This window comes from Zosterops lateralis (genome assembly GCF_965231275.1).
Source record: "Zosterops lateralis genome assembly, chromosome: Z".
Taxonomy (NCBI): domain Eukaryota; kingdom Metazoa; phylum Chordata; class Aves; order Passeriformes; family Zosteropidae; genus Zosterops; species Zosterops lateralis.
Genome location: NC_139800.1, coordinates 38,857,574 through 38,873,255, shown reverse-complemented (window position 1 = coordinate 38,873,255; position 15,682 = coordinate 38,857,574). Strand labels below are relative to the sequence as shown.

The 15,682-nt window shown below is 41.4% G+C and overlaps 1 protein-coding gene across 1 annotated transcript; it reads right to left on the bottom strand.

Moving 5' to 3' along the window:
• Positions 1–4,833: 4,833 nt before the first annotated feature.
• CTSL (cathepsin L) lies at positions 4,834–9,842 on the bottom strand. The gene is made up of 8 exons (XM_083883946.1): positions 9,759–9,842; positions 9,339–9,474; positions 8,882–9,004; positions 8,644–8,799; positions 8,240–8,464; positions 6,498–6,666; positions 6,044–6,161; positions 4,834–5,250 (listed from the first exon to the last, which is right to left on the bottom strand). Exons 2-8 carry the CDS (start codon positions 9,462–9,464, stop codon positions 5,151–5,153), a joined length of 1,017 nt encoding a protein of 338 aa, XP_083740072.1. The 5' UTR covers positions 9,465–9,474; positions 9,759–9,842; the 3' UTR covers positions 4,834–5,150.
• Between the last annotated feature and the right edge of the window lie 5,840 nt (positions 9,843–15,682).

Here is a 15,682-nt window from a genome sequence, read left to right as displayed (position 1 = left end):
AGCAAAAACAGTTGTGTTCCAAGACACACTACAGCCTCAAGGAGTTCTCAAAATCCCATTTCAGCATCAACTCCTCAGACACCCTAAGCCAGTTTGAGTGTCTAATAGCTTAGCATTTTAAACAGTTCTATGTCATGGCATGCACCCTGTGCGGGAAGCTTTCATTAGTAATTAAAACCCCAAAATCTTACTCAATAGAACTTAGAATATTTCTATGGCACTTCCTGAGACAGCAACTTTTCCTAGTAGAGGCAGGAAGTAATAGCTGTAGTAGCTTCAGAGGGCCCTCAGTGGCATCCTAGGGGAGCACACCTAAACCATTCTCACCCTGGGAGAATACACAATAGTACAGACAAAGAACTTTGAAACACAAAGTTAATTCCAGGTGAATGTCCAAAGTATCTCTAAGCATATGAACAACACAAGGCCAGCAAATCATCTCTTCCTTGCTGAGCTCTCAGAACAACAACAATCTTTTCCTAGAGGACCTCACAAAGCCACCTTTAATTGGAAGAGCCTTCTGAAGGTGCTGGGGAAGGGACTGGCTCACTCTCTGACTCTGCTCCATTTTTGATCACTTCCCAAACCAGGACTGCAGAAGGTACTAGTTATCAGCACTGCAGCACCACACCTGACAACACACTGTGTTACTACTACAGTGTGTTTCCCAGCATCACTTTATTGGGAAAGTCTAACAAGTTTCCCTCAGAGGTACGTTTTAGATCTCCTAGAGGTGGTGAGAACTGTCAGTGAACAAAACAAGAAGAAACATTGTAAAAAATAGTCAAATAAGTATTTTACAAATGGCCACTGCCGTATGTACACTGAGGTTGCTCCTTTGTGCACAGAGGTTGGCAGTAGCTCTTCAGCAGAAAACAGGCAGGATGGAAACAAAAAGTGTTGCAGCAATAGTATTTTAAGATCACTGGACAATAAACCTTTATACACCAAGCTTGAAAAAAAACCCAAAACAGTCAAGTTCACTTGCGAACACAAATGAAGGTGGCATCTTCTGAGATTTTTCTGAGACTCCTCCTCATCTATCTAAACTAATCAATCCATGGATCAGGTCTCCACCCTGTGGCCAACCCTCCTGCTCCCTGTCTGTTTTCAGGAGAGCCTTATTGAGTATTGCCCAAGGTCAGTTTTGGGAATTGCAAATGAAATTTTGTTTATGATTTTAGCATTTCTTCCAAATGCTTTAGGTGCCCCTGCACTTACCCAAAATTTCACTCATGATTCAATAAAACTCTGATCAGCAAATATGATAATAACATCCCTATAACTGATTTAAACAATTTTTCCCTCAAATTAGTGTATTAGTTGAGTCAGCATTTTGTGCTATGACTTCCCAGCAAAAAGACTGAAGATTATTGGGCAGACAGCAAATCAATATCGGTGCTCAATCTATCGTACATCTTGGTAAAGTCCAAAGAGAGCAGAAACATCAGGTTATATTGTGACAGCCTTCAGGGTATGCTCAATTCCTTGGTTAATAGCCAGGAACTGCTGTCAGTCTCTCATATGTAAAAACTGATTAGCTGGCATTAAGCTTAAGACATATATGACAGGATTTGTTATTTTATCAATGAGATAAAGGAGCAAATGCTGCATAACTGATATTCAGAAGTCCATTTTTTTATTTTTGCAAGTGGATATTCCCATTTTTTCTGTTTCTGGTTGTCTTGGAACTATGTTTTCCAAGAGCTGTTATGCAGATCAACAATTAATCTTTCATTATAGAAAACCCCCACTGATATAATTAATCATGCTTGCCTTTCCTGTAAGTTTTTCACAACATGAAATGACAAATATTTTGTTACCGTATTTCTTTGAAGCATTTTGAAAATTACTTTAGTGCATGGCTTGTGAAGCAGAATAAATTTGTTTCATTGTTAATGTTTAGAAATTGATTTTACATTAACAAATACAAAGACCAATCACATTATAAAAAACCCCACCAAAATTCCATTCTACTCAGCAGTCATAGTATGAGAAATTTGAGTGTTCTTAAGGGAAAATAGTTTCCTACATGACAGTTAAATTCATTTGTTACCAGACTCTAAAGAATAAGAACTTCATGTCTAAGTGAAACAATTTAATATCATTACTTGCCTTGCCTCAAGAATACATGTCTTTAAAAACTCATGCCCAGTGAGTGATAAATACATTCAACAAACAGCAGGGAAACTGCTAAGAGATCTTTCAGACAAAAACAGTCTAAGAAGCATCAGCACATGAAAACCAAACATAAAACTTTTTTTTCTTCCCAAATTCCAATAAAAACCCCCTATTCACAATTCAGATGCTAGCAAAGAAAGACTACAAAGGTTTACCACTGTACAGAACTGCCATCTAGCATGCAACATAGTGCCCAGCTCTTGTATTTCAATACGCGTAAAACTCCATTAACAACTGTAGCTGTAATTTAGACAGGGCCTGAACCAGGCAGTATAGGTAGGATTTTTTACTGATAATACATGTGCACTAGTGTATTTAAAAGTAACACATCTTTTAATAAATGCAGCTTCAGCTATCAGTAGGCATATATAACCGAAGGAAGCTCAGGCGAGAAAACACTGGAACAGTAATCAAGAGCTTTAATTACCATGGCTTTCTGGGGACCACTTTGGAGCTTTCCGTGACCACACATAACATGCATTTGCTGTATCTTCACAAAGGAACAACTCTGAACAGACAATATTTTCCCCAACAGCACATATACCACTATGGAATATTTTGCTACTTTACTGTAGTATTTCTGAGTAAATAAAACAGCTTTACAGAAGATAGGGCCACTTTACAAAAGGGCCACTGCAATGGAATCACAAAACCAGACCTAATACTGATCTTGAAATATGTTCTTTATATTCCTAAGAAAAAAAAACTTACACAAACTACAACTTACACAAAAAAAAAAAAAACAACCAGTCTTTGTAGTGTCATGTAAGACCATTCTGGGTGAAGCTGTTACTACAGATTGTGTAAATATTGAGTTATCTACATGACCTGACTTACCCTGTCCCTTTCTTTATTATTCCATTGTGAAGAGGATGTTCAGCTAGAACAGTCAGCAAGTTTTTATCCACACAAATAAACTGTATTATCACATATTTTTTTCTAAAAAAGTCAAATGGATGATGCCTCTTTTCTGAGCTACATGCCCTTTTACACACAGATGTTTTGGAAGGTTATTTCCTTTTTATTTCCCATCTGGTTATTAAAAATACCTTGTTTTCCCATCAACTTTTTTTAACCCTGGATTTTGCACCAAACATCTTTCCCTGTTGCCCAGTTTTTCAGCAGTTCAAGAACCAGCAAGCTTTGTACTGGTCGCAGTCCTGTGTCAGCCAATAAAGAAATCCCAAAGCATGAAGCACTACCAGGATCACAATAACATCAGTTTCCAGGATTAAAAAGTGTTAAGATAGCTAGGTGTCAGTCCATTCTTAGTTCTGGCAGCAATAAAGAAAATCATCTCCTGCATAAGGAGCTTTTATAGTCACTTCTCTGGCAACATTTTGCTCCTGTCTCTCATTTTAAAGACCCATCACCACTTCCTTCTGAGTATCAGCCTTTAGATGACCACCTGGTGAGTTCCATAATATTTATTCCATAGCTTCACTAAGCAGTGTGCATGGTCTACATAACTAGCTTAGCAAGTCAATTTAACAGCTAAATTCTAACCAGTACTTCTTCTGTGGCCTTGTTAAATAGCCACTGGGTTGAGTGAGGCTCTTCCTTAAAAAAAAAAAAAATAAACCAAACTTGTCAGGAATTTCAGGCTGAAAGAATTCATTTTACAAGCAGCACATGAACAACTCACAATTGTTATTATTATTATGGAAAACTCACCTTTTTTTTCTCTTTGAGAGAGTTTATTAAATGCATACTAAAGACTTACACTATCAAGAATAAGGAAATTAATCATCCACATGTTCCAGTCTAAGTGTTCCTTTGTGTGTGTGGCTATCAGCTTCTGAAAAGATACTCTGCACAAAAACCTACAGGTCCATGAACTCAGAACTTGTGCTAGTTATGCTTCACAACTACACCTCCTTCACCTACAGCTCAAGAGCAAGAGCTGACATCAACACCCAAAAGCCAAGCCAAGCATTCTCCCCATTTTTGATGTTCACCATCCTCTGCAGGAACTACTGGTACCCAAACCACACATGAATAGTAGTATATAAACAACTTATACTCATGTTTCAGCAGCAGTGACACCTGCAGAGAGAAAAGGACATATGGGGCACCGTGTAAATCACCTCAGTTAAGTCAGCCAGCAAGTATACAAGTAACAAAGCCATACGTCACTTTCCATAAGGAAATAATTTCTTCCTTTCCCTCCCTTCCTTCTCCAGCTGAAGCTGGTACCAGGGGAAGACAGTATCTAGTGTCCTACACATCTCCAGAAACAAGCCCTCTGAACAGTTCAGGTGTGCTTTGGGTGTTCCTGCTATAATGTTTAAAAGGACATAGCTGCACAAACTACATGTGTGGTATTTCGAGGTGCCATAAAGAAAACACTAACAGAATTAAAAGCTAAGTCAAGATCAGATGCTGCATACAGAAGATGACAAGACTGAAAACCTTTGTTATGAGACACAAGGAACCAGAGATAATTTTCCACTTCCCATTTAAAATAATCTGTATCATAAATTCTACACGTTGTTTTGTAACAGCTATTAGCCATTCCCAGACAGGGCTGCACTTTAGTGACCAGTGGAGAGAGACGCACACATATATACTTCACCTAAGAGTATGATTTAGGATGCCTATTTGACAAAAGTCCCAACTAGGAAAAAAGACCAAAATGCCAAGTCATCTGTATACAGTGGAATTTAAGTATTTATTTAAAAAGTAAACCTTTGGACACATTGCAGTTAAAAAAAAAAAAAAAAAGGAAAAATACAAAGAATCTACTGAATTATTGAATTAAGCAGTCAAAAGCCAGCAATATTACAAGCTGTTTACATACCAACATTTACATTAATTTAAACAAGTGGCATGTCACCAACATGTAAAATATACTTCAAGAGTTTTAAAAATCAAGTTGAGTTTTGAAAGACACAAGGCTACCACATGCGAACATGGGTTTGGTCATTCAGTTTAAATCCCCTCTTGTACTGAAATGTTCAGTCTTCAAATTATACGAGTGGATAGCTAGCAGCTGTTGCTATTCCACAGTGGTTCTTCCTGTCCTTGGCCATGTAGATATATCCTTTGTCACCCCATTTTTCACCCCAGCTGAAAACAAAAGCAGAAGGTTTGTTTACATATTCAGAAGTTACTTATTTATTGTCCTTGCCTGCAAGTGTTTAAAACTGGAAACTGCTGCTTTCCACACTTGTGGAGAAAATCCAACATAGTTGCAGCCAAAAACTTCAGTATTTTCCAGCAATTAAAAGCATCCCAGAAGGCATCTCAAGCTCACAGAACTGAAGAATGCAGCCATTCTCTCATGAGGTAGTCACACTGATGTGCAAACCTTGACTACAGGTGCCTGAAGCTCAGACACTTCTCCCAGGCAATTTAAAGGAAGTCAAAGGCTGCAAACAGCATTTGAGGGTGGTGCCCCAGTGATACTGAGAACATGAGACAAGCTCATGTGATGTGCCCTTTGGCATTAATATATTTTCCCTCCAATCTAGGAGGTAACTCCATCTTTAAAGTTCAAGTATTATCCTATTTCACAGAAGTGAGCAGCACTCTGTTTCCAAAAAAAATCCATTACACCCCCACAAGCAGGCTTCCTCCTGCTCCACTGCTTTATTATCTTGGTTCACAGGCTGTTTCAGCACTGAGCTCCCATAAATTAACTGAACAAACAGAATAAGATGGCTACTTTGGGCTTACTTTATTAGTAAGCAGCAGCACGAGTTGGATTTTACCCTTTGTCATACCATATAATCTGAAAACAATCTCCAGATTTCCCACACACAGATTTTAATTACTGTTGTCTCTCTACCTCTCCCCTTGCAAGTGACAAACTACTTTCTATTCTCCCCAGGATACACGACACAGTATTACCTGTTCTTACCTGTTCTTAACAATCCAGTATTTCTTCCCATCTACATCTTCCCCCTCAAAGCCATAACCTACAACCAGAACACCATGGTCTAAGTCTTCACTGCTGCAGTCTGGTTCATAGTAGATACCTGTAAAGGTGTAAGTTCACTCATGAGCAAAATCATCTTAGAAAACCCTCATCCCTCATGAGAAGCTTTGTGTATTTCAACTTAAATGTTGCACAGCTTCTTTAAAGTTAGAGAAAGGAATCGTAAGTGAATTATACCATGGCAAAAACTGAGGGATAAGTAGAGGCATATGCAAGAGAAATACATGTGGAAAATCTGACCTAGAATTAAAATGACTTCTGAATTACCATACCTGGTTTGTTGGGGTTTTTTTCATCTATTTAACTGTGGGCTAATGAATACTGAGTAATTAAAAAAACCCAGTTCTCTGAATTAATATAATTAACAAATCCCCACCTGACTGATAGAACTGAAATGAAGAATGGCCTGCATCAATAGCAACAGACACTGGACCCACAGCTGCAACTGCTTTCATGAGAGCTCTTTCATGTCCTTGAGGGATGTCAACAAAGCCAGTGTCATTAGCAGCATTGTATTCTGCCTTGTAGCGACAGTCTTCATCATCCTAAGTAGAGAAAGCTGTAGTTATTACACGTTTTCCATTTAACACACAGGTGAGCACAGAACTACCACATATTATGTGACTTTGCTGCTTTGAAAGCAAGGGACTGAAGAGGATCCAACTGCCTCAGCAGCACTTTGCAAGGATAACAGGGAATACAGAAGAACTGCTTCTGAGTTTCTCAAAAGTACAGAGAAAGTAAATGACAGTGGGGACCAAAAAATTCCCACCAACTTGACTGAGGTGCAGAGGGCCACCACATTCTGGAATTCTGCCCTCTTTGGTGGGCAGGACAAATATCTTCACAGGAAGGAAAGAAGCCTAGAATGCATTAATGGGCAATGGAAGAAAGCCAAGTATTCATTAATTACTAAGCAGTCCAAAAACTGCTCATTGACCAAGCACTTAAAATCCACAATTTTAACATGTCATAGTTTGAAAAGCTGTGCAGAATGACTTGAAAGCTAGCAATTTGTATTACATGACCTTACATACCAACATAGCGGGGTTTTTTGTTGTTGTTTCTTTTTTTTTTTTTTTTTTTTTTTTTTGGGGGGGGGGGGGGTGGGGGGGGCGGAGTGTTTGACAGTGAAGCCTGAACTGCTGATGTCACATACACTTACAGCAGGAGAAGTGAGGTGAGGCCTAGTTTGGAAGTCAGGTCATGTGAAACTGAAACACATTCAAGCAAGCACGGCCTTCTCTCACCTACATTATAGGTTAGTACCAAAGTTGTTTCCCCAACTAAATGAACAGAGACTACACCTCGGTTGCTTATGTTTTGTACTTTCTATAGCCAATTGGGATCTCTACAACAGCCAAGATTAGGAAAAAGTTGAGATTACAGGGACACAGGTGAACAGGAATCCAGATTCAGTGTTGTTCACAACAAATGTAATGCTATTGCCCACTCAGACAACACAAAACAAACTGAAAGAGAAGATCCTCTGTAGTGAGCAGAACTCTTAAAAGTTGAAAGCCACAAGCTACGGGCTCTCAAATGACACCACAATTGATTACTGTTCTTTCATCCTCTTGTATCTGTTTAACATTTCATAGATCATTAGAGGGATTTTAAAAGCCTGTCCATTATCTCCATTTATGCACATTTAGTCCAGAAACAGAACTCAAGAAATTAATGACTGTTAAAAATCCAATTGACACCAGCCACAAAAATTAGGTGGTCTATAGGTAGCAACTCTGTAATAGGTCAGCTATGGGAAGATGAATTGCTCTCCTATCACTAACTAGCACAGTTGACAAGGGATGGGCTCTTGGTTTGGTGTGGCAACCAAGATAAGGCACGAAAGAAGGGCAACAACAAGGGGGAGGAATAAGAATACTTGCTCCAGTTCTTTCTGACTGGTCTGTCAAGATTTTGACCTCAAAGACCAGTGCAGTATGTGATTCTTACCGGGGCTAGCAGTCATGCTAATTCTCTTAACAAAGACACAACAGGAATTGCAGATGCAGCAATAGAAAACATTTTTCTTTCTAGGTATGAATTTCCCAATACACAAACTTTTCCACACAAAAGACATGACACCTGCAATAAAAGTTCAGCTACTGCACTTACCTTTGCAGTGTATGGGTAGGATTCCTCTGAATCAATGCCTCCATTATCCTGCACGTATTGAAAAGCTTGGTCCATGAGACCACCATTACAGCCTTGATTCCCCTCAGGGCGAGAGCAGTCCACCAGATTCTGTTCACTCAGTGAAACAAGTTTACCAGTTTTTCTGAAGTGCTGCCCTTCCAGAGCTCCTGTTGTACTGAATGCCCAGCAAGAGCCACACTGACCCTGAAGTATGAAGTGAAATCGTAGGTTACAAACCCAGACAGTTACAAAATGGTGCTTAGTTTAGTAAGCTTCTACCAGGCACCAGGAAACAGGTACGGTGTTTTAACCTCTATGAAAGCGCATGTAGCATTCAGGAAACTGGACCCATAACTGGTTAGAAATTCACCATCAGATAGTACCTGGTCTTTAACTGGAGTTACATATCCCTTCTCTCGCCAATCTACTGATCTCGGTGCTTCCAGGAAGTTTGGCTCAAGAAACTGGGATCCTCTGTATTTTCTTTCTGACTTTTTGTGTATGTAACCATTCATCAGCTGTCTGAACTCATCAGTTGTCTGAAAAACAAACCAATATATGCAGTCACGACCTATTACACACCATTACTAAGGACTGTACATTACACGTCTCCATACATACCATATCGCCAAACTGATTCATTCCCAACTTGTAGCTGTGTCTTCCTAACGCATGATCCAGATTATGGATTTCAATCATTTTCAAATTCTTCTCCCACACCACTCTTCTCCAGCCTTCCTCTCTCTAGGACGCAAAAAAACCAGCGTACTTCAAGGAGGCATTTCAAACCAAGTTCACTTACACAACAACAAGCTTTCTAAGGCTCATAATACTCGGGCAAATGTGGACTACTCGAATGGGGAGCGTGAACGGTGTTAAGAGCTAGTCTTTTTGCCGCCCTCATAACAAAAACAGCAGAGCGCAGCGCAGCTGAGTCAGTACACAAACACAGGGAAGGAACCTGGGAAGAGGAGGATTAGGCTTCCCAAGCGCTGCCCATAGCCGGCGTTGTAACAAACAAAGCAGACATGACTCAGCTGGTGGGGCCCAGCCCCGAGCGCGTACCCCGCCGGCTCACCTCATGGTAGTCCTTCTTGTGCCACGACTTCCACAGCTGCCAGTGGTCGTCCAGCTCGGGGTCTAGGCTCGGAGCGCCGAGAACCACGCCCAGGCAGAGGCACAGCGCGGCCAGGAAAGGGTTCATGCTGGCAGACCTGCCGAGGACGGAGAACAGCGGTCAGGCAGGGCGCCCGGAGCGCGGCGATGCCAGGCCCGAGGCCGCCCGCGACCGGCCTCAGCCGAGCCCCCCGCCGCCCGCACCCCCCTCGGCCCACAGTAAACACGCCCGGGCGGCGGAGCCGGGCCGCGGGGCGCGCAGCGGGCAGTCTCCCGAGGAAGCAGCTGGAATGGCGGCTCCTTCCCGGCAGGAACCGCCCCAACGCGGGAGAAGGAGGCGGCTGAGGACGGCCCTCTCCCCCGCGCCGCAGCCCACGCTCACCAGGCTCGAGCGTCTCCCCGGCGCTGGTGCCTCTTCTGCCCGCAGCGGCCCGGCTTTCGCGGCCCCTCTTATCCCGGCCGAGGCCGTGCCCGCCCCGCAGAGCCCATTGGCGGCCGCGCCGGGCCGGGCCGCGCCTCCCGCCGGGCGGGGCGGGGCCTGCCCCATGGCCCCCATGGCCCCGGGACGGGCCCGAGCGGCCGGGGGCGGCGCGGGGCCTGCCTGGGATACCCCGCGCCGCTGGGGCCGCTAACCCGGGCACTGTTTGCTCAAGTATTTACTCCGAGCGCCGCCGGGCCGGAGATGGTGGCTGCACGCTAAGCCTGGTGGAATTTAACTTAGAGGGACTTAAAGCGGGCAGGTTGCAGAACGAAGGAAAAACTAAGTCTGGAGGCAAAGAGACAGGAATGGCGAGTGTTGGCAGTCCCGGTGCGGGCTCCTGCTCGGGTCGGGTGGTGGCGGCTCCCGGGCTGCCCGGTGGTCTCTGGCCCGGGTGCCCCCGGCAGCCACAGCCCGCTCCTCCCGGCTGGGGCAGCTGTTGCCTCTGCAGCTCCGACAGGGGTTTGGTTGAACACGGCCCCTTCCATGGGGCTGGCACTAGGCCGTGTGAGGCATCTCCCACTGGGCACAGCACCATGGCAGGGACACAGCCAGAAACATTTCCAGGAAACTCCTTTCATTTCCCCATGTTTTGGTGTCTGAAAACTGCTTTATTGGTTTTTCTTTGTTTTGTTTTTGGTTTGGGGTTTTTTTTGTTTGTTTCCTTTTTAAATTTTTTCTGCCTCTGGACCCAAGTTCGGTAAAAGGTTTTTTAACACCACTGGTGGTTACTGTTTATGTGCATATCATCCAGTAATACCTTCTGGAAAACACTGTTCATGACATCAAAGGTTACAGCACAGATGAGATACTGGTAGGTTTACACATGGACTTGGTTGCAGTAGTAGACAAACTTTGATTTTTAACAGGAAACTTGTCTACAGTAGTAGAATAAGTGCAAGTTGTGTGAAGTTCACCCTTAAACCCTCGTAGAGCCAGCAGTGCTAATGGCTTTAGCTTATAAACTTTAGAGCATATATTTAGTGTAAAAATCAGGGTTTGCAGACTGTTACACAACAGTAAAAGGAAGAAATCATATGATACATACTTCTCCCTTTTTTGATGCCTTAAGACACACAGTGTATTGCTAAAACAAGCAATACATGTTTCTTTACCCAGGTAATCTCAAGAGCACTCTTTGGCCTAAGGAAACCTCACAGAGCCAAATACATAAAGATATGTTGGAGGGGATGTCTTATCTTTTTAAAGCACTTGCACAAGCCCCCTTATGCATTTGTATCTTTCCAGCATGAAAGTCTTCATAATCAATTCACAAGTTAAATACCTCAGAAGAGCTACATAACACATCATCTAGTTTCATTCACTCATAATAAGGGATTTTTTAAATCTTGGGTTTCAGGGGGTTTTTTTTGAGATGCATGGCATTTGAAAATATTTTACTTAACAGGTTTTTGCTGATATTTTCTGTGCAATCAGATTTCTCAGTGCTGTTTAAGTTAGCTTTATTAATGCAAATGTATCTAGTGTTCATTGAGCATTGAAAGGCTACAAGTAAATTACCAATGAACTATGGACAAGAAGTTCTTTTCTTAAAGGACAAGATGTTTAGCTGGCATGACAGGAGGTAATGTCTAAATTACAGAAGGTCTTGCACCATAAGTCACATGTCTGCTGTTCCGTAATGTGCCCTGATATGCATGCAGCAAGGCAAACTGATGCTTTTGTGGATGATAGGAGGTTCTGTCTCTTTGGGGAAATTACCATGCAGTCAGCTAATATGATACCACTGTGCTCTTCTCTCCTCCTGAACACTCTTGGTGCATGTACACATGTGCAAACACACACACACACGTATCATTTTTACTATGAAGATAAATTCACCCTACCAGTTTATTTAACAACTGTATGTAGAGAAATCTAAGCTGAGAATTTGTTGAAATCCTTGAAAGAGACAGGAATACTTTCACATTCAGCATGTTGACTTAGGCTTGTACTGAGCTGTAAGTGTTGTGTGGATATATCAATTCCTTAGATATTTTGCTAAGGATGTTTGAGAGCCCAGGTGCAAAAATGTAAGCATATGCAAGGGAAATCAGTACAGCAACAGCCATGGTTAGAATTTAGTCCTCACAAGAGTGCCCATTTAGAAATCTGTGATAGGAAGCTGAACTAGGACCACTTCCAAGTCCTCTCTGAGAATTTTATTATAATGCATCAACTGACAGCCATGTTGCAGCAGCTCTCATTATTTCAGGCAAGGTAAAACCACCATGTTACACAGCTACTAGGCATCCCTCTGTTACTGTCCCTGCTGCTCCTGCCTATACACCACAATGTGTTCACAAGCCAAACTGTAAGCCCAATGTGGTGATGATCTGCTGAAGTGAACAGAGGTTCAGTGGTGGCAGTTACAGGTAATAACTGGGCAGGTACTGATAGAAATAATTTTCCATCAAACTGTGCAATCTTGTGACAGTATGCTGCAGTCACAGCAGCCATGGCAGCCTTGGCGCCATTGAAGACATCTCTGTGGGGACTATGCAATGCACTCCTTCTAGGTTAACAGAGAGAAAGGGGTGAAATCAAGAGCTGCTTCCTCTGCTTAAAAGCTCTGTTGATGCCATCCAGTCCAGAGGAGACCTAGCTAGCCATGCTCATCACAATAGTCAGTGGTTTGTCTGCAATAATCCAAAAATCAAAACTTGGAAGGAAGACACTTGTCCATTACTTTGAATCTCTCCATTTCAGGGGATAACTTTCCAAATTGTTTTTTTTTTTTAAAAAAACAGCTTTTGAGGAACTCTATATATGCAAAATTCCAAGTATTTTGCCAACGGCATACTACTCTCCTAAGACACGGGAACAACAACTTTTAAAAACTAGTCATGTCACCTTTGCAACAGCCAAAATTTGCCAACTCCACTGCAGCTATCAGGCCCTACAAGTAACCAGATAACAAAGCCCATACATTTCTAAATAGTACCAAGAACTTGCATAGTGGTGTGTTGCCCCTGAAGCTGAAGGAGTCAATTCACCATTGAATCTCCAGGGACAGATCTCATCAACTTGAGATATACTGCTGCAGTTACCAAGTGTGCTTGGTACTGCACAAGTTGCTGCATCACACATGTGCAGCACAATGCTCTCCCTTTGGAACCAATCTACTTATTTGAATCCAGGACTTTTGAAACTTTTTTGGTACTTTTAAATCCTTGCCATTCTCCTAGTACAAATACACAGAGGAAGGGACCAATCTGCATCTGCCAGAAGACAACTCAGCAATCAGAAAAGCTAAGCTCCTTTGTAATGGCAATCGACTTGCCAAGCTACAGGAGGCTGGCAATATGTGAAAACCATTTGAGCAGTGTAAACAGAATAAGCTATGTCAGGCACAACTGTGACAAGACTGTGCACAAGCAACTCCCCCAGACCAGCAATCTTAAGATAACTCATGAGCCATGATCTTTACTGAAGTAAAAACAAATTGTTTATTTGTATGCCATTTTTTCTGAGTGGCAAAGGTAGGATATTTATTTTATTTAATCAAAGTGTTGGATGGATTTTTTGCTTTGCTATTGAGGCTAAATTCAAGATTTCTGTTCCTGAAATAAAAATATTGAACTGGCTCACTTAAAAAGCTGCATGTGGACATGTAGCTTGCAATCTAGTTTCTGTCATTTCACCCTACTACGCTATGGGTTAAGAATAGATTTCTACAGGAGTGTGGTCTCAGTCAAGATGTATTTTAGTGTTATATAGCCCAACATGCAAATTACTGTATTTCATAGCAAGCTTTTACTGACCAGCTTTCATTAGATGCTAACAAAACAAAACAAAACAAAACAAAACAAAACAAAACAAAACAAAACAAAAAACAAAACAAAACAAAACAAAACAACAAACAAAAACCCAAAAGAAAATAAAAACAAATTAAAAAACTCAAGTCTCATATGTACTTCTGTCTAACCAATAATCGATCACTAGAAAATCACAGTTACCTTGCAGAGAACACTGTGCTGATTTTATGTCCCAGAGTCTGATTTGTGTGTAAGAAATGCCAGTCTTATTTGTCTTTAGGAAAACAAAACTTTAAAAAATACAGGCCAACTCTCTTTTCTAAAAAATAATCACGATTTCTTCTACCTTATGGTAAAGATTCTTCTTGTAGGAAAAAAGCATAGTAAATTTCCAAAACCAGAGTGACTGCTTCAGAAAGCTGGCAGGATGTGAGAGAACAATTGCAGTAGGGATATTCCTTGTTTTTTGCTGCTTGCTTTTGTTATAAGTGGCACACTCAGAAAAGTTTTAGGAACTGCAGATATTTTTCACCTAAGTTGATTTGAACATGCCTGGGAAAAAGGCTACGAAATAAGCATGGATGGTTTCTCTTCTTCCATGCAGTTCCATAAAAATAACCAGCTTTCTCCCCCAGCCTAGGCACTCTGCACCACAGATCTGAGGTGGCTTTGGAGTTCATAATGTCCTTCTGGGACTAACAACGTTCGTTCATAAGTAGCCTCTTAAGAATCTTTGTTTTGGATTCTCCCTAGTAAAATATAAGATGCAAGCTGCTTCAGCTGGAGCATAACCCATAATGAGGTTAGTTGCATCATTATTAGGTTAGAAAAGGAAGCAGCATTTAGTTCAAGGGAACCCAGACAGGGTCCTATGAGTGTTCTGAAGACCTGGGATATGGCTGAGGAACAGTGACACAATCCTTCTGAAACACTTCATTGTTTTCAGTGGTCTTGTGATCTGCCAGAATCACCATTTCCTCACCCAAGTGCTAGATAAGAAACCACATTCCAGCTTTTCTGCTGGTCCACAAGGCAGAGACGACTTCGTTTGCATCTCAATGTCTCACCTAGTCACAGGAGTTGGGAAATGATGCAAGGGATTGCTTGTCTTGCAAGAAAGACTGTGTGGGGTCCTCCAATACTTCAGGGTTAGGATTTCTCAAAAGGAGTATTCTGTTCCTGTGAGGTTTTTTGATTAAGGTATTTTCTTGTAATGTGGGGGCGGGGGGGAGGAAAGAGTTCTTTTGTTTTCTTTTTTCTTTTACTTTATTTTTTTAAAAATAGAGGTTAAATACTGAGTCATGTTTGAAGTCAGCTTTAAAGTTTTGACCATGGTGTAACTCGCATGCTTAAAATTTTAAACTTCAATTTGATTGATTCCTCATTCGTTACTCAGTGTCTCTTCCTGATTTCTGGCAGGTAGTAATTTCTGTGTTTACAGAGATTTGAAAACTCACTAGGGGAAATAGTGGGAGTATGCAGGAAAGTATCATCTTGGATTGTTGATATAGAAGTCCACAAATATAGAATAATTTTCACATTGTGTTGATGTTCGTCTAAAATTTAAAGGTAATGGTGTTTACCATGGTGTTTTTTCTCCTTATACTAAGAAGGATATTTAAGAAAATACTCAAAAGTATTTACCATTTCCTGACTCTCCTAATTTAAAATTTTATTCTAACAAGTTGGACGTTGTATATCCAGTCTGTATTGTAAAATTCCTCTGACCAAGATCAATTTTTTACTGCCCATCACAGATGTCTACTCTACAGATCACAGTGAAAGCATTTTAACAGATTTCAAAAAAGGTGAAGGTATGGGGAGGATTTCACATACTATTTAGTATTTGAAACCACATTTTGTTTTTCTTTTGAGGCAGAAACAATAATAAAGTTCAGAGAAGTATAAATCTTTTAATGTTTGATTATGATGTTTGTGCTTCTGCAAGCCATTTTAAACAGCTGCATAGCATGAAAGACAAATCTATCTGTCTCTTGGAGCGGTAGTGTCTAAAGGGCAGGCTGACATGCTGGAAATCATTTCCCATGATAAGCTTAGAGACTGTGAGTG